This window comes from Lissotriton helveticus, chromosome 5_1 (assembly GCF_964261635.1).
Source record: "Lissotriton helveticus chromosome 5_1, aLisHel1.1, whole genome shotgun sequence".
In the NCBI taxonomy this organism is placed as follows: domain Eukaryota; kingdom Metazoa; phylum Chordata; class Amphibia; order Caudata; family Salamandridae; genus Lissotriton; species Lissotriton helveticus.
The window spans coordinates 2,079,084,025-2,079,106,221 of NC_136065.1; the positions used below are offsets into that span (position 1 = coordinate 2,079,084,025).

The 22,197-nt window shown below is 49.2% G+C and overlaps 1 protein-coding gene across 7 annotated transcripts in view; it reads right to left on the reverse strand.

Moving 5' to 3' along the window:
- Positions 1–597: 597 nt before the first annotated feature.
- Positions 598–22,197, reverse strand: part of MSH5 (mutS homolog 5) — a 1,532,005-nt gene continuing 1,510,405 nt past the window's right edge. For 5 of the 7 annotated variants that reach the window (XM_078646030.1, XM_078646035.1, XM_078646034.1 and 2 more), the window contains one exon: positions 680–918. In XM_078646030.1, the coding sequence (XP_078502156.1) occupies positions 807–918 (112 nt within the window). In that variant the 3' untranslated portion in view covers positions 680–806. Of the gene's footprint in view, positions 919–22,197 lie in introns of all 7 variants that reach the window. The other 2 variants (XM_078646032.1, XM_078646031.1) reach the window with 2 other exon arrangements.

Here is a 22,197-nt window from a genome sequence, read left to right on the forward strand (position 1 = left end):
GGCTATGCCTCTCACATCTAACACCTGAGACACTCCAATCAGTCACCTAGAAAGGGCTTCGGCTGTTCAACCTGGCTGACAGGAGTCTTGCTCTGCCAAAGTCTGTCAACATGTTGGGGACACATTCAATGGTGTGTTACCTCCAGATGCTGTTCTTTGCTGCTGAGTCACCAGCTGGTTCTCTGTTACTGGTTTGTTCCATATGTACTATTGTGTCACTTGCTACTCCCGCTTTAGATACCCATACCCCAAACCCACTGCAGGGTAGTTAGTAGCGCTTTACTAAAACCCTAACTAAGAATAATAAAATAAACATGTCCCATTATTTAAAGACACATTTTTCTTGGCCTTCTGTCAGCACAATGGAGCATTTACCTGTGAGGTGCAGCGTTTCAAGAGAATTGCAAGGAGGACAAGATTACTGCTAATATACACCCCTAACCCCCACCTCCTTCCAGTTTGATCCTTAACACAGGAATTTCTGTAAACCCAGATGCATAATGAAAAGAAAATTCCAGGTGAACCACTGGTCAGTCCTGTAATTTTTGGGAGATTATCTGCAACAAAACAAAGATTTTGACACCATTTTCGGTTTTTTTCAACAACTTCAATCTCTAACATCAAACATTTGCTTACAGTAAGTGTAAGATCTCTCCGTGAGAAGTCTGAGAGTAAAACAAACAAGAAATGTTTCACCAAATGTAGCGTCTGTTGATTGTACTAGACAGATATATAGTGTCCTTCCTGTAGGAAGCATCTGGGATTTGGTTTTCCATGGTATCCATCACTAGTTGATACTCTTCTGATCACAAAATAGATGCCGCAGCAGGCAATACTTGCTGACTCATGAAGTCCTGCAGGTCCACGTTTGGATCCTCCAGGTCCACGGCAAGGAACTTGTCCACTAGAGACTGGCACCTGCAGGAGGGACAGAATAACAGTATTTAGTCCATGATATCGCCCATTTACAATTGTATGGGAGGGTTTTGTCACTTTGAAACATTGTGAATGCAGCCCCGCAAATGAATCCCTAACTCATGTCAGCCCTGCTCTCTACCCAGGAGTCACCATCCATCTCAACCCAGTTTTATGTTATTTTTCTGAAATGTCTGGTAGGAGCAACGCATATGCTTGCTGAGCGGATAGCAATGTCGTGAGGAACAGAAAACAATGACTACGAGTAGTTGAATCACCATGAATGTAATGTTTCCTAATCTTTATCTTTCCCAATTGAATAAGGTCCCGATTCAGTAGTCACAATATACTGGGATTGTGGACAGAGTATGTCAGAATAGTTTCCAGGCAAGTAGTCTGCACGGAAAGTCCCCGTATAGCTTCCATCTTGATGGACTTGGCCCTCTCTGCAAAGCCATCCCTAAACATTTTGCCCTCACCTCCAGCTTTCTGAACCCGTTTTTGTTGGCTTTTAGGATTATGTGCATGTTACCACTGCAAACCAGTGGTATAGTGCTTGTGCGCTCTCCTTAAAAACATGCTTAAATTGCCTCACACCCAATTGGCACATTTAATTTACTTGTAAGTCCCTAGTAAGGCGGTACCCTGTGGCTGTGAATTAAATGCTACTAGTAGGCCTGCAGCACCTATTGTGCAACCACCTCAAGTCTTTTAAACATGTCTCAGACCTGCTGTTGCAGTCTGTGTGTGCAGTTGTAAACTACCATTTCGACCTGGCAAAATAAACCTTATGCCTGGCCTAAGCCTTCTTTTTTTAATACATGTAAGTCACACCTAGGATAGGCCCTGAACAGCCGATGGAGCACGGTGCAATGTATTTAAAAAGTTGGACATGTTCTTTTAACTTTTACATGTGCTGGTAGTGAAAAACTCTTAAATTCGTTTTTCACTACTGCAAGGCCTAACTCTCCTATAGGATACAGTTATTACATAAAATAAGCAATAGCTGTCATTTGGGAGCAAGCAGGAATGTCGAGTTTGGTGTTTAAAGATTTTTATTTAAAATCCGCTTTAATGGTTACGGACAGATTTTAAGTCACAATTCTGAAAATGCCACTTTTAAAAAGTTGTTGCATCAAACAGGGGTACGGATTAGCCATATTACCTGAACCTGAGGCAAACTGAAAACCATAATACTAATAAAGGTTCAAGCACATAATTATACAAAACAAGCATTTAAAAAAAAAAATCTTTTTAATGAGTTTACAATTTACTTTGAACAAAGAATCATACAAGCTACTGTTGGTCATTAAACCTCAACAATTTCAAATTACTTAACATGCAGAGGAGGCATCAATTCTACTTCTGACTTTAGCACAATATCAACAATCAAGATTCAACAACAAATATTGCAGATAATAGACAGATTTCTGGAAATCCGCTCCTCAGGTGTAGTGTTTCGAGCCGAAGTCTAATGCCCAACTACACATATAACAGCTACTCTTAAAGTAACACACATTTGCACTCAGTAAAACCGGAGAGGCTACATTTGCAACAGTAAAATTATCCTCAGGACAGGTAGATTACACATATATTCATCAATACCTTGTAATGTTCTAAGCTATGCCAGCTAGAGAGCCCATAAAGAGGCAATGCGGTTTTGTCCTAAGTTAGGCCCTTGGTGGGTGGTGTTTGATCATGGTGGTATGGCAGGCTGTGTGGGTTCGGAAGAGCTACTCCTTCCCTCTACATCTCTCTCTTCCCATTCTTGTAATATCTCTGACCATAAGTCCGCTATGGAGCGGTGCCTCACCCCTCTTTTATCCTCCTATATTAAAGCTCTTTTCTCCGCCCGGGCACAAGCAGTGACATCCTTTTTCCAGATTGCAATGTTAAGACCTGTGTGGGATTTCCATCTTAACACTATTCTTCTTCCAAGTGGGACAGGCCTCTTTGAGGAATTTGTTTGCATAACTGCATTTTAAATATGATGTTGATTCATGTTTTTGCTGTATACTTGATTGCTCGTCCGCGAGACTTTAGGTATGGGCTTGCTAATCTATTTATAGATTATGACTATTGATGAGTATCCCCTGGATGAGAAGGATTAACGACTTACCTGTAATCCTAGTTCTCATCCAGGGGTATACTCACAGATAGAACATTGTTGTTGTGTTGTCCGTCTGAACTTGAATGTGGTTGGTGCGCAGAGACGGGTAGAGGGATCTGAGCGCCAGATAGACAGCCCGGAGCTCCAAGAAGTTGATGTGGTAGCTTCTTTCTACTTTGGACCAGAGACCTTGTACTTGAAGTTGGTCCATATGAGGACCCCAGCAGTGCATTCAGGCATCCGTGACCACTGTCTGCAATGGAGGCGACTGATGAAATGGGACTCCCTGCAAAAAATGAGAACGTTTCATCCACCATCTGATGGAGTCTCTGGCAACTTGGGGGAGAGAAACACGATCTTCCCAGTGGCCTAATCTCTGAGACCATTGGTCCTCTAGAGCCTGCTGCAGAGGCCTCATGTGAAGGCGTGCATTGGGCACAATGTAGATGCACAAGGCCATCGATCCCAGTAGTGACGACACTTGCCTGGCTGTGGGGCTTTGGGTGTCGAGCAGGGTGCGGCAATTCAGAAGCATGGATGACAACCTCTCCTCCGAAGGACACACGCTTGCCTCTGCGGAGTCCAGGGAGGCGCCCAGGTAGTGTATCCGTTGGGTGGGATTGAGTACTGACTTCTTGTAGTTGACCTGCAACCCCAAGGAATGCATCAGGTTGAGACAGTAAGAGAGATGGCTCTAACGCAGAACAGGTGTGGAGCTTTTCAGGAGCCAGTCGTCTAGGTAGGGATAGACAAAGATCTTACGCCTGCGGAGGAAGGCAGCCACCACCGCCATGCATTTGGAGAATGTCCGTGGGGCGGATTTGAGGCCGAACTGTAGCACTCAATACTGGGAGTGGTGAATGTCTATCTCAAACCTGAAATCTACAGACACCACTGTGCCTAATGCAGGAATGCACTGTTCACACTTGCTCTAGTGCACTACGTTTATTCAATACCTCTTAAAGCTTGTAACCAAAACTTACTGAAACTGTTTTTAGAAAAATCAACTGAACCAGTAATGCATCCTCTTACTAATAAGTTTTCAAGACAACAATTCAATCTTGTTAGTCAAGTTCATTGCTTTTATATGATTTCATAAATATGCCATACTTTTTTAACCAATGCAGCAATTCAATGTCATTGCAAATACATTAACATGTATAACATCAGTTCAACAAGAAAATATTGGTGACTTCATCTGTGTACTTTCATGGTTTCCCAATGCATTTCGATGCGATTGCATCTTCGTCAGGGGAATTAACTGTATAGGACAAATAACAACGATCATATATACAAAAATATCATTTCTTTTGGCAACAATCAATTCAATTATCTTATAGGCAATCTTCCAAAGGTAACTTGATGATGCCCGCACTCCCTGCCCTCCCAAGCACTCTTGTGTACTTCATACTGTGGTTGTCCCTATACATGCTATCAGAATCCAACAAGTGCAATCAACATACGTGTAAACTGAGTAAAAAAACGTGACTCAAAACTTCAAGGGATTCAAATGAAAATAATAATAAGAGTAATAGTAAAAACGTACCCTCTGTACAACAACTGCTGTTTGTGTCCTTATTTTACAGATGAAATATCTAGCCTGCAGGTCAAGAGTGAGACTCGTGTAAATAAACCATACCACACAACACGCTACCAAATCCAAGTTATATACATCATTACTTTACTTACTGCTCTCTGGGTAATCGAGTTGAACCCTCAGTTTGCACTACTCTTGCTTCCTAAAAAAACGATGAAAACCAAGTTACCCTAGTGATTACGCTCACTACCAACTGCTGGTATTATTACCCTCCAACGAGCTAGAATTACCGTGTTTGTTATGCTCGTGCCGTCCTAATCTCCTCGACTCTCCTCCAAGCAAAAAAACGCCGTACTACAAGACGCCATGCCGGGCAATATTTAATGATGACGGGTTTAAATATTGCCCGGCATGGCGTCTTGTAGTACGGCGTTTTTTTGCTTGGAGGAGAGTCGAGGAGATTAGGACGGCACGAGCATAACAAACACGGTAATTCTAGCTCGTTGGAGGGTAATAATACCAGCAGTTGGTAGTGAGCGTAATCACTAGGGTAACTTGGTTTTCATCGTTTTTTTAGGAAGCAAGAGTAGTGCAAACTGAGGGTTCAACTCGATTACCCAGAGAGCAGTAAGTAAAGTAATGATGTATATGACTTGGATTTGGTAGCGTGTTGTGTGGTATGGTTTATTTACACGAGTCTCACTCTTGACCTGCAGGCTAGATATTTCATCTGTAAAATAAGGACACAAACAGCAGTTGTTGTACAGAGGGTACGTTTTTACTATTACTCTTATTATTATTTTCATTTGAATCCCTTGAAGTTTTGAGTCACGTTTTTTTACTCAGTTTACACGTATGTTGATTGCACTTGTTGGATTCTGATAGCATGTATAGGGACAACCACAGTATGAAGTACACAAGAGTGCTTGGGAGGGCAGGGAGTGCGGGCATCATCAAGTTACCTTTGGAAGATTGCCTATAAGATAATTGAATTGATTGTTGCCAAAAGAAATGATATTTTTGTATATATGATCGTTGTTATTTGTCCTATACAGTTAATTCCCCTGACGAAGATGCAATCGCATCGAAATGCATTGGGAAACCATGAAAGTACACAGATGAAGTCACCAATATTTTCTTGTTGAACTGATGTTATACATGTTAATGTATTTGCAATGACATTGAATTGCTGCATTGGTTAAAAAAGTATGGCATATTTATGAAATCATATAAAAGCAATGAACTTGACTAACAAGATTGAATTGTTGTCTTGAAAACTTATTAGTAAGAGGATGCATTACTGGTTCAGTTGATTTTTCTAAAAACAGTTTCAGTAAGTTTTGGTTACAAGCTTTAAGAGGTATTGAATAAACGTAGTGCACTAGAGCAAGTGTGAACAGTGCATTCCTGCATTAGGCACAGTGGTGTCTGTAGATTTCAGTTATATTAGAAACCTGACAGGGGTCAGTCAGGCAGTAGGTCGGCACCACTCAGTTAAAACACATAAAGTATTATTTGAAAACAGAAGGTGTGCAAGCTACATATACAGTTCAGTATCTCAAACCTGAAACATTTCCGATGCTTTACTGAGACAGGTATATGAAAGTAAGCGTCCTGCAAGTCGATGGCACACATCCAATCTCCCTGGTGAAGGTGTGGAAAGATCTGGTGCAGGATTAGCATACAACATTTTTCTTTTCTGATAAACCTGTTCAGCAGACGTAGGTCGAGGATAGGTCTGAACTCTTTGGCTACTCCTCGTTTTTGGACTAGAAAGTAGCGGGAGTATACTCCCTGATTCCGTCACATGGGAGGGACCTCCTCTATGGCCTTTTTCATGAGAAGGGTAGAAACTTCATCCTTCAAAAGCTGACTTTGAAGTCGAGGAAGGTGGCTGAGTTGAGGGGACACTTGCGGAGGAGGGGACTTGAACCTCAGCAAGTAACCATGCTGCACAATACTCAGCACCCATTTGTCCTTTGTTATGGTGTTCCACTCTTCCAGGTGACACGCTACACTCCCTCCCACCGGAGTGGCGAATGGTTGAGGAGGAAGCAACGACTCAAGGTTTGGGAGGCTGCTTGGAGGTGGACTGTTGTTTATTGTTAGTGCCTTTGCCTCTACCAGGACGTCTCTGCTGGAACTGAGATCTTTGCTGAGTTTGAGAGGACCACTGAGGGGTTTGAACCCTCTGTTGGTAAGACCGCTTGTCGCCCTGACGTAATTGCTTCTTAAACTCCTTGCGTTTCTCCAAACCCACAGCCTTAACAGTGTCCATCTCAGCTTTCATCTTGGTCATCTCGTCATCAGCGTGAGACCCAAACAGAGATGAGTCATTAAAAGGAAGGTTTAGCATCTTCTTCTGAGCATCAGGCTTGAGGCCTGTGAGGCGCAGCCAAACAGAGCGTCGTGAGCAGACTCCATGGGAGTAGCCATGAGCGGTGAGGTCGGAAGCATCCGCTGCTGCACTTATTACTTGGTTGGCTTCGAGCCCTCCTTCCTGTAGGATTTTGGTGAAGTCCTGCCGGTCTTCTTTGGGAAGCTTCTCTGTGAAACGAGTGAGAGATCTGTCGTATCTCCCGAGAAGGGCAGAGGCACTGGCAACATTCATGTATGACGCTGAAGTGTTGCACATCTTCCTCCCATACGAGTCCTTCTGCTTACTATCCTTCTCAGGGGGCACCGAGAATGAGGTGGAAGCAGAGTGGGATTTCATGGCAGCTGCCACGATGACCGAATCAGCTGGTGGATCAGACCGGAGGAAAAAGGGGTCCTCTGCTGGAGCCTTGTATTTTTTGGCGATTCTGGAGGTTATCGAACCCACCGTCACAGGAGTAAGAAAGGTGGCCATAGTCGGTTCCAGGAATCCGGGCACCAGAGGTAACAGCGGTCTGGGAGCTGTCCAGTGATGCAGGGTATCAAAGATGATTGATATGGGCACCACCGGGGTGTGCAAAGAGATGTTAAGTTTCTTTTCCCCCTACCCAGAACATCTGTAAATGTAGAGATGTCATCTATGGGTGAAACCCATGACAGCGGTGTGGAGGAGAAGGTCGGAGAGTAGTCCCGGACCGTAGACCTTGTAGACGAAGACCATGTAGGAGATCTTGTGCGCCTTCTCTTATGGGGCCTGTCGCGATGACGGCTTTGCCGACCTCTGGATCTAGACCGATGTCTAGAAGGTGATCTTGGCCTGGAGGGTGATCTTGGCCTGGAAGGTGATCTTGACCTAGCAGGAAATCTTGGCCTGGCAGGAGATCTTGGTCTCCTAGGAGGAGACTTTGAAGGCCTGGCGGGAGTGCTCGTCCTTGGACCAGATGGCGAGTATGTGCGGGAGTAATCCGAGCCCGGACTACTGCGACCACCAGATACAGCACCTTGCGGATAGCGAGAATAGCGGGATTTGTCCTCTGCAGATTTGGGGGAGACTTCTGGAGAGATCTCCACAATATGTAGCCCAGGAGACGATGACCGGTCCCCTGACGATGCTCTGGACCCAGGATTTGACTGCCTCAGTGACTCCGCAATGCCTGTGACCTCTTCTCTCGACGTTGAGTGCTTCAACGTCAATGATGTCTGAGTGACCATCGCGTTGAGCGAGGTCTCGATGGTCTTGACGACAATCGTCCACGACGTGGTGACCTCGACGGCGATCTTCGGCATCGAGTTGATGATCTCGACATCGATCTTCCACGACGTCATGTCGACAGCTACCGCCCATGACGTGGTGTTGACGGCGATCTTCCATGACGTCGTGTCAACGGCGACCCTCTATGGCGCCGGATCGACGCCGATCTCCTCGACGTCGGGTGATGGGATCTCGATGATCCTCTCGACGGCAGCACGCCAGCCGGTGGCGATATGTCAGCCGTCAGTGCTCTGGACGCTGACCCCCTCGAGGGCGGTGGAGAGTGTCTCGACGTTGTCAGAAGACTCGACGTCGACGGTGACTTGGTCTTGTCAGCAGCCATAGACTTTGAGCCCGAAGTGTGGTGCCTCGGCGCCAAATTATTTGGACGCGGCTGAGACTCTCGACGTCGCGATGGTGTTCCTGAAGAGTGTCTGGGCCTCTTCGACGGTGATTTCGACGTCGACGGTGGTCAGGAGAAGTGGAACGTCGCCGTTTTTGGCTTTGCTTGCTGGAAGTCGATGTCCTGGGGCCTCCATGGCCACCCACCTGATGACTCTTGTCCTTTTCCAGCAATGCATGGAGTTGTATCCGTTCTCTGTCGCGCAAGGTTCACCTGCAGAACTTCTGACAATGGTGGTACTGGTCAGGATTGTGTGTAGATGGAAGGCACACAATACACACCGAGTGTGGATCTGCCAGTGCCATTTTCTTGTCACAGGAAGGACACTTGCTGACTAAAGCTGGCATTCTGACTGGAAAAAATCTGTGGAAGTCCACAAAAACAGTAGAAGAAGCCTTTATAGGCCAGAAAATGTAGAATTTTCTGAAAAATTATCTTAAAAAAACAGTTTTAGTAAAAAAACTGAAGAGCTCAAGCTCCTGGATCCTCTCAGAAGGAGCCGGAAAAAAGAACTGACCTGTGGTGCATCATGGGAGCAGGGTGTCGCCTTCAGGTCTTAAAGACACGGTACCCCAATTCGAATGCCTTAAAGGCAAGGTGTCAGTTTTCTTTGTTTCTTTATACTCTGCTGCAGCCTACTGGCAAATGCCTGCAATTACAGGTTTTTCTATGGCAATAAAGCATTGTTGTATGACAAATGTTTACTGCTCTCTTTCTTCTTTAAGGGTTGGTAGAGTATAGCTGCTTCTATGCAAACCTGTGTAATTTCAGCATCTTTGCCATTTTGGAAATATTTTAGGCTGCATGTAAATGTTTTCACATATGCATATATATAAATATATATATATATATATATATATATATATATCCAAACAGCTCCTCCGGAAGAAGAAGCAGAGACCACTTGCGGGATTCAGGGAGGCATTTAATTTCGAGGCTCACAGATGGGCAAATGCATTTCGGCAGTAAACTCCGCCTTCTTCAGTGCCAGAGGTGAGGTTGATGCATATAGAAAATACATATATATATATATATATATATATATATATATATATATATATATATATATTTATATATATGCATATATTTATATATATATATTCATATATTCTCGTTTTCTTCCTGAGGGGAGAGGTTGTCAGATATATATATATATATATGTATATATATATATATATATATGTATTTTCTATATGCTCCGGGATCCCGCACATGGGCGGGGATTATTCATAGATTAAGACTTTGATGAGTATACCCCTGGATGAGAACCAGTGTTTCCAGCCATTGAGACAACCACTGGAATTAAGCAGCTAAATAATAAGCCTCAAAGACTGGCGCCCCAATCCCCCTTCTGGTGCCCTCTGAGCAGTAGCCAATGACACTCTATTACGTCCCCTATCCCAAATCAAATCCCTCAGCAATGTATCGAGTTCTTTGAACCAGGTCCTCAGGATAACCACCGGCAAATTAGCAAAAGAATATAGTAAGCACAGTAACATGACCATTTTGGAAAGTGCCACCCTTGACATAATGGGGAATTTCAGAAAGCGCCAAAATGTCACTGATGATTTAAGGGATCGAAGAGCCGGGTTCAAGTTACCTTCAAGGAGGTCCTGTTAGTGTCCCTGGGAAGTGACAGGAGGCAGAGGGCTGCAGGGTGAAGGGGAAGACATGAGCCATGGACTGATTTACCTTCAAACCGGTTAGGGAAACATAATCATTCAAGATGGCCATTGCGTCATGAACTCCATGGTCTCCTCACCGCAAATATAGCGGGATATTATCTGCGTGGAGAGAGATCATGAACTCTCTCCCATCCAGTGTCAGGCCCAGCCTACCAGTCTCCTCTCTAAACTGCACGGCCAGTGATTCCATCGCCAGAGAGCACTGGAGTGGAAACAGGGGGCATCCCTGTCTCGTTCCCCTGTATACCTCATATGAATTTGAAACTATATCTCCTGTCCTAACTCTGGCTGAGGGGGAAGTATAGAGGGGTTTGACCCAATTAAGCCATCCTTCATGAAGCCCCATGGTGCGCATTACCTCGATCAGAAAATCCCATCTTAAAGAATCAAAAGCCTTTTCAAGTTCCACCTCCATTACCACAGCCTCAGGGTAGTTTGAGAGATCACGGTGAAACAATGTGCTATGTAGATGTCCAAGGCTACCTGACATAGACCTGGTAGGGATAACCCCATTCTGATCTGCCTGGACCTGACTACGCATGTATAGGAACAATCTACTAGCAAGGAGAGGAGAGGAGAGGAGAGGAGTTGGCCTAACGGCTAGGGCTTTCAACCTCAAATCTGGGGAACCGGGTTCAAGTTTCGGCAAGGACACGCAACATCCTGTGATTCTGAGCAAATCACTTAATCTCCCCGTGCCTAACAAAAATGAATGTGTCCTCATGTAACGCAACTGGTGCTCGTGTACAGTGCTCTAATACCCGGTACCCTTGGGTCAAATTTGCGCTATATAAAACTCTATTAAAAAAAAGGGAAAAAAAGTCCAGATTTAACATGGGAATTCTGAAAGAGTAGGAGTGCTCGATTTAGCTTTTGAGAGGGGTACCACCAGGACTTCACTGGTCATCATTGGTAACTGCCCACATCTTAATGAATCAGCGTACAGCTTCTCGAGGTGAGGGGCCAACTGGGCACTGTAGGCCACATAAAACTCCACTAGGAGGCTGTCCGGGCCTGGGGTCTTCCCCTTTGCCATGTCTTCAATCGCCGCCCTGATCTCAGGTACTCCTATGGCGCCCCTAAGTCCTTCTGAGCCATAGGGTCAACTTTCTGTAGTTGAATTCTGCCCAGGTAGTTGTGGATGGCACTCACCGGTATTTCAGGCGGGGGTTCGTAAAGAGCTGTATAGTAAGTTAAGAAGCAGGCATTAATGGTTCTAGGGGAAAAGGTCGGGGACCCATCCTGAGTCTGAAGCCTGGTTATGGGTGATCCTCTGCTTTTTGGCTGAATCAGCCACGCAAGGAGTCCGCCTGCCTTCCTGCCTCGATGTGTTGTTTCTTCTGGTAGCCTTTATAGTCTAATGTTCTCAGTGTGTCAAGCATATAGTCACTCTTGGCTCTGGACAATTGAGTAAAGGCGTCTATCTGAGGCCCCAGTGTAAACTCGAGCTCATGTTTGAGCTTATAGTTTCGTAATTCCAAAGTTCTCTCACTAGCTCTCTTCTGGCCCCCACTGTATGCCCCATGCAGTGGCCTCCGACAACCGCATTGAAGGAGTCCCACTCTATAAGTGAGCAACTGGCCGTTCCCTGGTTCCTCAAAAAATAGTCAGAAATAGTATCATGGAGGGACTGTTTGAAACATCTGTCCTCCAACATGGTTGCATCTAGTCGTCAGGTTGGAATGGCCGTCACTGCGGGTATAATAGAGAAGGTTAAGAGCAAGGGGCGTAGGCGTAGCTTGGAGCGTCAAGATGGCGGTCGCACTCTAAGAGTGCTCTGCACCCCTTCTATCATCCGCTCCACAATCCACCTTCATCAGTGTCTTCCTCCTTACCTGCTTGACATTCGAGGCTCCACCTTTGTCTGGCCGGCTGCCAACTGAAGAAATCCCGGCCCAGATCCTCTGCACAACTGAGTTCTGCCTTGTGAGACTCCTCGGCCCTAGGGCCTAAGATCGCGACCCCACCTCTGGAGCTGGACCTGGCGGCCGTGATTCCTGCCCAATGAGTTTCTGCCAGCACCCCGCCAGACCTTCCTTTGCGGCTGTGGTGCGGTACGGGGGCTCCCCATCGACTCCGGTCCTGAAGAAACTAGAAGTGACGCCTTCTCCGGGCTGCAGCTTTGGACTTTCGGGAACCTGCTCTGGGGACGTGAGGGGGCACGGACTGGGAGGCGGTTGTAGTGCCGGGCACTGGGAGTGCGGGTGCCGGCAGCGCTGGCTGCCACCTTCCCCCCTTCCTTGCAGTGTCGGAGTGCGGCTGGAGGCTGTGGGCCGCTTCCCCACTGCTGTGTGAGCTGTGCCGGGTGAGATCGGGACCGGACGACTGCCGGGTCGGTGGTGGAAGCGAGCCACACGGCTGCTGAGTCGAGCAGCAGCGGCCTCATGGTTGCGGGCCCCCTCCGCCCGCTGACCCCCCTTGCTGTTCAAGGACTCCGCTGAGGAGGGCCTGTCTGCCATCGGTTTTGAGGCTGCCTCTTACCAGGCGGTCCATCCTGTGCAGCCTCTGAGCCTCCCTTCCTGCTGGCAGTCATTACCTTTCTGCCTTGAGGCCCGGGGTGACGGCGGGAGGCTCGAAACATTCGGCTGCATAGGGCGATGGGCTGGGCCTGGCTTTCCCGAGGTGAGCGGGGCTGTGCTGGCATTGGGGGGTGGGGGAGCGTTCGGCTGCCAGATCGGGCAGCAGGCTCTGGTTGTTGGTGCCTCGCTCCATTTTGCTGGTGCCCCCCCCCCCCAGATGCTGTGAGCCCACAACCGGCCTCCTGATCTCCAGATTGAGGGGCTGTGGGCTGGTTATCGCCACGGCGTGAGGTCCTCCCCCCTCCTTCCTTGGGGAGTGACCGGGGCAGGTGGTGCTGCCGGCGGCTCCCCCGGGGCCGCTGCCTGATGGACGTCTTTTAGGGTGTGCTGAAGCTGTGCTGTCGTGGGGGGGTTGGAGGGGAACTTCAGCTGCTAGATCGGGCAGCAACGGCTTGGCTGGTGGGACCCCCCCACCTGACTCTGTTGTGGCCTAGAGCTCCTCCTCCTCTTGACTGATGTCGATCGGTGAGTGGACCTGCGCTCCCGTTGGACCACGGGCTGGTTTGTCGCTGATCCATCATCAGAATTCTCCTTCAGATTGCGCTATCACCCAGGGTGACTTATATCCGACCCCCGCCTTGGCGCTCGAGTGTGTGCCCCATCATTCATGGCCCTCTAAACTTTGACTACCATATTTTGGACTATAAAGGTTCCCCCCGATCCACAATCCTGGCACTCAACGGAGGGGCTGTTGGGCGCCACGGGATACTGCTTTCGCGTTCCCACAGTCTCTACTCCTAGAGCCCATACAACTGTTTCAGGGGAGGAGTGCTGAGGCGGTGTAGGCCAATCCAGGAGGGAGGTATACCCGCATTGTACTGAACCCTCGCTTTTGGATCCATGGTTGGCTGATCCTACACTCAGCGATTCTTGATTGACGGGCCCTGCACCTGGAGTCTGTCATAGGATCCCTGCTCCACGCTGGGGTTGGCTGAACCTTCTGACAGCTCCGGCCCACTTTCCTCTCCGTTGGCGGCCCACCGGCGGGCTTAGGATGGGCAGAGACCGTCTTCCGAAGACATCCGCCTCGCCCAACAAGACAAAGATGGACCAATATACCACTACGGAGCGCGGTCTGGGAGAAGGGATCCCTGGTACCTCTCCTCCCCACGTCACTGATCTCTCGACTATCTTGCAGGACATCAGCACCTCTCAGGCCTTGGTGGAGGGTAAAATTGGAGAGGTCCGAGTGGACGTGGCCCTCTTACGCCAGGTTCTTAGAAATGCCACAGCAAGAATATCTGAGGCGGAGTCGCGTATCTCCACAATGGAGGATGAGCTAAGACAATTGAAAACCTAGCTGGCCAGTCTACAAAGCAATACCTTAGACCTACATCGGCGCGCTGAGGACGTGGAAAATCGTTCGGGGTGAAACAACCTCCGCGTTATAGGCTTTCCCGAAGCATGGCTAAATCTTTCTTACCCTCCGCCTGGTTCTCGATCGAACGAGCCCACCGCTCCCTGGCCCAAAGCCCTCTATTGGCGCTCCACCTCGCCCTAATATTATTAGAATTCTTAACTTCAGGGGCAGAGACACCATCCTTAAGGAATCAGACCATCATGCTCTTCCCCGATTATGCAAAAGAAGTCCAAGCGCAACGGCGTACGCACTCGGAGGTCAAACAAAAACTCTGCAATCTCGGACTACGGTATGGCCTCCTTTTTCCAGCGCGCCTCCGTGTTATTTTTTAGGACAAAGCGATTTTCTTCGAGTCCCCCCAAGTGGCCCGGACGTGGCTTACGAAGGAGGGGCCCTTGAGGGCCCGGCCCGCCCCCTCCTCAACTCAGCCGCCTCCCTCTACGGTGCCTCCTCCTCCCAAACAGCAGCGCACCAGATCCCAAAGGAGGCACAATCGCCAAGGAGTGCTCTCGCAGCCGCCTACCCTCGATCCTACGCATCAGCAGCCCACTGGATCTTCCCTGCCCCCGGGGACGCGCACCCGGGTCAGCTCACTGGAACTGCTGGACAGGCTATCTACTTCACCCGCCTACTCCCGCCCTCTTGAATCGGACTCAGACCTCTTCAGAAGCACCCGGATGCCAGGCTCGGGAGGGAGGGTCGTTGCGAGCCTTGCAAGCTCAGACCGAGCCACTGCCGCTTTGGACCATGTCCAGGACTCTTAAACTTTCTACGCACTGATGATATTAGATTATCCGATGAAACAGAAGGGTCCACCCATGCCACGTATTACCCTGCTAAACGTTTTAGCTTAGCTATTGTTACTGTCTCTTAAGTTGTTTTGCTTTTTGTTCCTTCCTTAGGGCGACAGATTCTTCAGTTTCAGAAGTGTAGGGTGCGGGGAGTTGGGAAGGGTTTCGAAGGAGATGGAGCTCCAGCTCCACAACCGGTTCTGCTCATAGTTCCACATGAGCTACAGTTCCATGGTTTTATGCAGCGTCTTGTCAAAGTTCTATGAATCTACCAGCAACAGTCTCAACAGCAGCCAGCGCGGGCCCCACCCCTGACCCGGCATGGCAATAACGTCCATTGGAGGGAGCACATCTTCCCTTGTCCAACCCCACCCCATGTCCCATGCATGATCTAGATGGCTAAAACACGTTCTGTCTTGGAACGTGAATGGCATGCTGTATCGTATTAAGCGCACCGCCGTTCTCAAATACGCCCAGCGCCATGCGTCTCATGTCCTCTTGCTCCAGGAGACTCATCTCCTGGGTAGCCAGTGCCCTTTCCTGTCTCGATATGGGTTTGATAGGGTGTGGCACTCCGGCTTCAGTCTTGGCGCTCGGGGGGTGGCTGTGATACTGCGGAGAGGTCTCCCCCCTTTACCCCAACACAAATCAGAACTGACTCCCAAGGACGGTACGTGACCGTCTCCGGAACTCTTGAGGGCCACTTCATCAATTTTGCCTCAGTCTATGTTCCCCCGCTGCCCTTTCCCAGACCCTGCGCTGCCTCACTGAGACTATTTCAGCCCTACCCCAGGGACAGACCATCATAGGGGTTGACTTTAATGCAGTCTTACAGCCGCAACTTGACTCGACTGATGCCCCATCCATGACACGACTGTCCCATGCCTCCAAACTCTTGGACTGGACCAGAGCCCTTGGTCTTTGTGACGCCTGGCGTTTCCCCCTTGGATTAGTTTGCCTTACTTTCAAGCTGTCTGCAAGCGCTGGGACGCCCCGTCAATGGGGTAGCCATGCGCTCTATAAGCATTTTTAAGATTAACATCTGGCACCCCCGGGACAGACAATTTACCCACACTTCTGCGGCTCACCACACCCACTCTCGCATCGACTTGTTTCTCCTTCCTGCACTTGACTGCCATCTAATCTTCTATGTCTTGATTCTCCCTCGCGGACTGTCAGACCACTCGCCCCTCTCCTTACGCCTTTGGGGATCACGGACGGCCGCGCGACCAGTATGGCGATTAAATGCCTGGTTTCTCCAGGGCCAGCAGTTCAGGGATGCGCTTGGGTTGGAGCTCCAACAATACTTCCGGGTCAATCAGGGGTCGGTGAGGCAACTCTCCGTGGGGTGGCTAGAGGTTTGGTGAACTCGAAGCGGACTGAGCAGACTGCCCGCTTGGCTCAGTTGGAAGCGCAAGTCCTACGGCTGGAAATGGCTTCTACGGATACATCTGATCCTAGCTCCTCTAGGCAGTTGGCGGCCCTCAGAGATGAAATCCGTAACATCTCTCTGGAGTCAGCCAAGATGATGTGGTGCTCTTCCGTGGCTCGCATCTATGGTTGGGGGGATAAAAATGGGAAGATGCTCCACAACTTGGTCTCCTACCCCAGAGCCCATAGAATCATCCCTGAAATTCAGGACTCTACCGGTACCTTTCACTACACGTCACGAGCCATCGCCCAGACGTTTGCTGATTACTAATCCCACCTTTACTCCGCTCGGGTCCCGGATGCCTCCCTGTCAGCTGTGCTGAAGAGAGCAGACGTCCGTCTTCCCTGCCTTACCGAGGTGGAGTCAAAGGAGTTAGACCTATCCCTTACCTCAGATGAAATTCATGACGCGATCTTGCGACTGAACTCTGGGGGGAAGCCGGGACCGACGGTTTCCCACTGGAATATTATGCAGCCTTTAGAAACTCCTTAGTCCCTTATCTAACTGAGCTCTTCCGATATGTGGCCGAGAAGGGCGCCTTCCCCCAGAGACTGACTTAGCCACCATTGTTGTTATCCCAAAGACCCATCCACCTTCACCTTCCTGCAGGGATTACCGCCCAATCTCCCTTATAAATACCGAAATTAAACTTTTTGCAACGGTATTAGCCCAGCGTCTTTGCCCCCTCCTCCATAACCTAGTCCACCCGGACCAATGTGGCTTTATGCCGTCGCGAGGTACTCAGCACTGCATACGGCATCTGCACCTCGCTCTGGCCCACCATCAACACCTGCTCCCGTACCTTGCTCTATTGCTATTGGACTTTGAAAAGGCCTTCGACATGGTCGATTGGTCTTACTTGGCGGAGGTTCTCCAACTGATGGGCATTGGTCACCTGTTCCTACGCGTCGTTCGTGTTCTGTATTCTAATCCGCGGGGGAGAGTCCTTATCAACGGGGCCCTCTCTGATGTGTTCCCGATCAGGAGAGGCACACGTCAAGGGTGTCCTCTCTCACCCTTGCTATTTGCGCTGGCCATGGAGCCCCTGGCCTGTCTCATCCGCTCTGACGTGGTGGTCCAAGGCTGGTCCTGGGACCCCCATCATGTAGATAAAATAGCCCTCTATGCGGATGATGTCCTTCTTTTTATGGCCGACCCAGAGCATTCCGGTCACCGCTGTCTAGAGATACTTTGAAGCTATCAAAGCGTTTCCGGACTCCGACTTAACCCCACCAAATCCATCCTTGTCCCTCTCCACATATCGAGAACCTGCTTCAAGTGGCAATCCACCATTCCCATCAGGAGACAATCCTTTAAATATCTGGGGATTTGAATAGCCCTCCTACTGAAGATGGAATTGGCTCTGAATATCACTCCCCTTATCTCCAAAGCCCAAACTGATCTTAAATGCTGGCAAGCTCTGCCGATTAATCCCCTAGGCCGTAGCGCACTTTTTAAAATGATGATTCTCCCCCGCTTCCTTTATGTTATGTTATGTTATGTTATACATTTATTTCTATAGCGCACGGCTACTCCAGAGGAGTGTTCCGGCGCTTTATCGAGGCAGCTCAAAATAAAAAACATAACACCATACAGCGAACAACAGACACAGGAAAAGAAAAAAGAGATCCTAAAGGTTAAAAAGCCAGGTCTTCAGGCTCTTCCTAAACCGGAGCAGATTAGAGGAGGACCGTAAGGCCTGAGGCAGGGTGTTTCACAACTTTATATCCTCCAAAACATTAGCCTCCACCTTCCGGGGAGTTGGTTCCGAGATTTCGACGGAGCTCTCACCAGATTCCTCTGGGGGCATGGGAGATAGGGCATTGCCCTGGCTCAATGTCAGATCCTGCCCTTCGACGGCGGCATGGGAGTGACTAATTTACACCTTTATTACTTAGCAACCAGACTCCTCGTAGTCCATGATTGGTATACAGGAGGCTGGTCGGACCCGGCTTTCCGAACTGAGCTTCGGTACATGGACTTCCCACAGCTGCATGCCTATCTCTACGGCACTCCTATACCGCTCACACTCCCCCCGATCACTAGATCAGTTCTGGTGGCTTGGCGCTCCGCCCTCCGGCACACCCGTTGGGATAGACAACTTACTCAACACACACCCCTTTGGCAGGGCACATGGCTCCGAGAGACGTCCTCCCTCATGGGCGTCCGGTCTTGGGACCACGTTGGAATCTCTCTCCTTGGGGATGTTTGGGTGGGAGATCACGTTCGGACCTTTAATGACTTACAAAAGCGTCATTCCCTCCACTCCTCCCAATTCTATCGATACCTCCAACTCCGCCACACACTCACGGCACATATCCCCCCGGTACATCACTACCCGAATTCAGCCCACTATAGGCGCAGGTACTTATTGGAGACCTGGGGCGGGGAGGGGTCTCGAGGATATACCGATCTCTGATTAACAACACCCCTACCAACCTGGACACAGTCAGAGCCCGCTGGGAGGGATGGTTGGGCCCCTTGGAAGAAGGGGATTGGCGGGACACCCTTATGGCCCCAAAACCCTTACGACCTGCTCCAAGCTTCGCCTCATCTAACTATACTACCTCCACACAGCCTACCTCACCCCAGTACGTCTACAAAGGGCCCGACTACGCCCCTCCCCTGACTGTGCTCGCTGTGGTCAGGCCCTTGCAGATTTTTTTCATATGGTGTGGACCTACCCGGCCCTTGCTTCGTTTTGGTCCAGTATAGAAGCGTGGCTTACCCAGACCCTAGGCTGGCAGGTTCCCCACGACCCCATGCGCCTGCTCCTTGGTGTCTTCGATGGCTTAGACGGCTCTAGAGCCGAAAAGCTCTTTTTGGGCACAGCTCTCGCAGTTGCCAAATGTGACATAGCGGCGGCATGGGCAAGCACCAGACCCCCTACCCTGCGGAAGTGGCGACGAGGGGTGGATTGGTGCGCCACCCAAGAACAACCCCTGTTCGAGGCCTGGGGTGTCTGAGAAAGTTCAAGAGGATATGGGGCAAGTGGTTGAATTTGCTACCGTCTTAATGTTCATGTTGCCCTCTAAATGTATACTTACATGTTGCCTTAAATATGGAAATAAGATAATGTACCATCATTCCCTAGAGCCGGATTACGCTGTTTGTTGTACATGGCTATTGTGTATTCATGCTGACATGCGCTGGATTTTGTTCTGTTGCTTATATAAAATGCAAATAAAATTTGATTATCCAAAAAAAAGAGCAAGGGGATGTGGTCTGACAATGTGCAACCTAAATATTAAGAGTCCACCATCAGTGGGCTAATGTGAGATGAGCAGAGAAACATGTTCAGTCTAGTATGTAGAGAGGTGTGGTGCAGAGGCCAGGGCAGCTGACTTCGGAGCACAGGTCTCACGGTTCAATCCCCGGGTATGGCGGCAGCTCAGGTCAGCACCATGTGACTCTGGGCAATAGCTCACTTAATTTCCACGATGGGCTTCTGTGCCTTGAGACCCGTAGGGGTGAGTAGTTCGTGCTTTACAAATACAGGATTTACAATTTATGTAAATGATATAATGGGGAATAGAATGAATAATATCTGACCTGTTTGTGTTACAATCTCCAAACATCCACCAAGCCCCAATAACCCATCCACTCTCAAAGAGCTTTTGCGTTGGAACTGGCTATAGTACAGTGTAATGGCAGAGTGGATCTATCTATGCTATTTCCACTACACTGTTATAATCCCCCCACCCCCACCAGTATAATGTCTTGGGTGGCTATCTCTGTGAGAGGACTGGAAAGCCTGCAAAGAAACTGTGGCTGCTCTTGGTTAGGCACATAAACACTGCCCAATGTTATCTATCTCCTTACCCAATGACCTCCCCTTGACTAGCACATATCTGCCCTCGGGATCAATCATGGTTGGTAATGCGTCAAAAGGGGTCCCAGGGCGTACCCACACAGGGCCGTTTCTAGGTGCTTTGCCGCCCTAGGCGAGAATTGAAAAATGCCACCCCCTCCCTTTTACTACCATCACTCTTTCCCCTAGTCATCCAGGCTAGCGAGGCACACCCTCTACTACCGAACCCTTCTATGTTACTCTCATTTACTATCAGGAAACATGATCACAACAGTCAGTCCTGCAAACGACCTCAACAAAAGGCCAAGGTCAGACTGTTACGGTGGCCATACACTCACAGAACTATGTACACGGATGCCCAATAGAGCCTTGTGTTTAAATACCACTGAGGCGTCAAGTGCATCTTGTTTTCAAAACCATAAACAACAAAAATAGTAACTTGCAATACTCACTCACTCAGTACCTGTCCTCAGTATCCATCAGTGAACACAGACATCGGGCTCACTTGTCAGTACCTGCCCTCAGTACCCATCAGTGAACACAGTCTTCCGTGCTCACTCAGCCAGTACCTGTCCTCAGTACCCCTAGATGAACAGTTTTCAAAGTCACTGTCAGTACCTGTCCTCAATACTTCAAAGTCACTGTCAGTACCTGTCCTCAATACTTCCAGTGAACACAGTGTTCAATGCTCACTCGGCCAGTACCTGTCCTCAATACCCCTCAGGGAACACAGTTTTCAATGCTCACTCTGTCGGAGTCACGTCGATCGGTGAGTGGACCTGCGCTCCCGTTGGACCACGGGCTGGTTTGTCGCTGATCCATCATCAGAATTCTCCTTCAGATTGCGCTATCACCCAGGGTGACTTATATCCGACCCCCGCCTTGGCGCTCGAGTGTGTGCCCCATCATTCATGGCACTCTAAACTTTGACTACCATATTTTGGACTATAAAGGTTGCCCCCGATCCACAATCCTGGCACTCAACGGAGGGGCTGTTGGGCGCCACGGGATACTGCTTTCGCGTTCCCACAGTCTCTACTCCTAGAGCCCATACAACTGTTTCAGGGGAGGAGTGCTGAGGCGGTGTAGGCCAATCCAGGAGGGAGGTATACCCGCATTGTACTGAACCCTCGCTTTTGGATCCATGGTTGGCTGATCCTACACTCAGCGATTCTTGTTTGACGGGCCCTGCACCTGGAGTCTGTCATAGGATCCCTGCTCCACGCTGGGGTTGGCTGAACCTTCTGACAGCTCCGGCCCACTTTCCTCTCCGTTGGCGGCCCACCGGGCCCTGGCGGCGGGCTTAGGATGGGCAGAGACCGTCTTCCGAAGACATCCGCCTCGCCCAACAAGACAAAGATGGACCAATATACCACTACGGAGCGCGGTCTGGGAGAAGGGATCCCTGGTACCTCTCCTCCCCCCCGTCACTGATCTCTCGACTATCTTGCAGGACATCAGCACCTCTCAGGCCTTGGTGGAGGGTAAAATTGGAGAGGTCCGAGTGGACGTGGCCCTCATACGCCAGGTTCTTAGAAATGCCACAGCAAGAATATCTGAGGCGGAGTCGCGTATCTCCACAATGGAGGATGAGCTAAGACAATTGAAAACCTAGCTGGCCAGTCTACAAAGCAATACCTTAGACCTACATTGGCGCGCTGAGGACGTGGAAAATCGTTCGGGGCGAAACAACCTCCGCGTTATAGGCTTTCCCGAAGCATGGCTAAATCTTTCTTACCCTCCGCCTGGTTCTCGATCGAACGAGCCCACCGCTCCCTGGCCCAAAGCCCTCTATTGGCGCTCCACCTCGCCCTAATATTATTAGAATTCTTAACTTCAGGGGCAGAGACACCATCCTTAAGGAATCAGACCATCATGCTCTTCCCCGATTATGCAAAAGAAGTCCAAGCGCAATGGCGTACGCACTCGGAGGTCAAACAAAAACT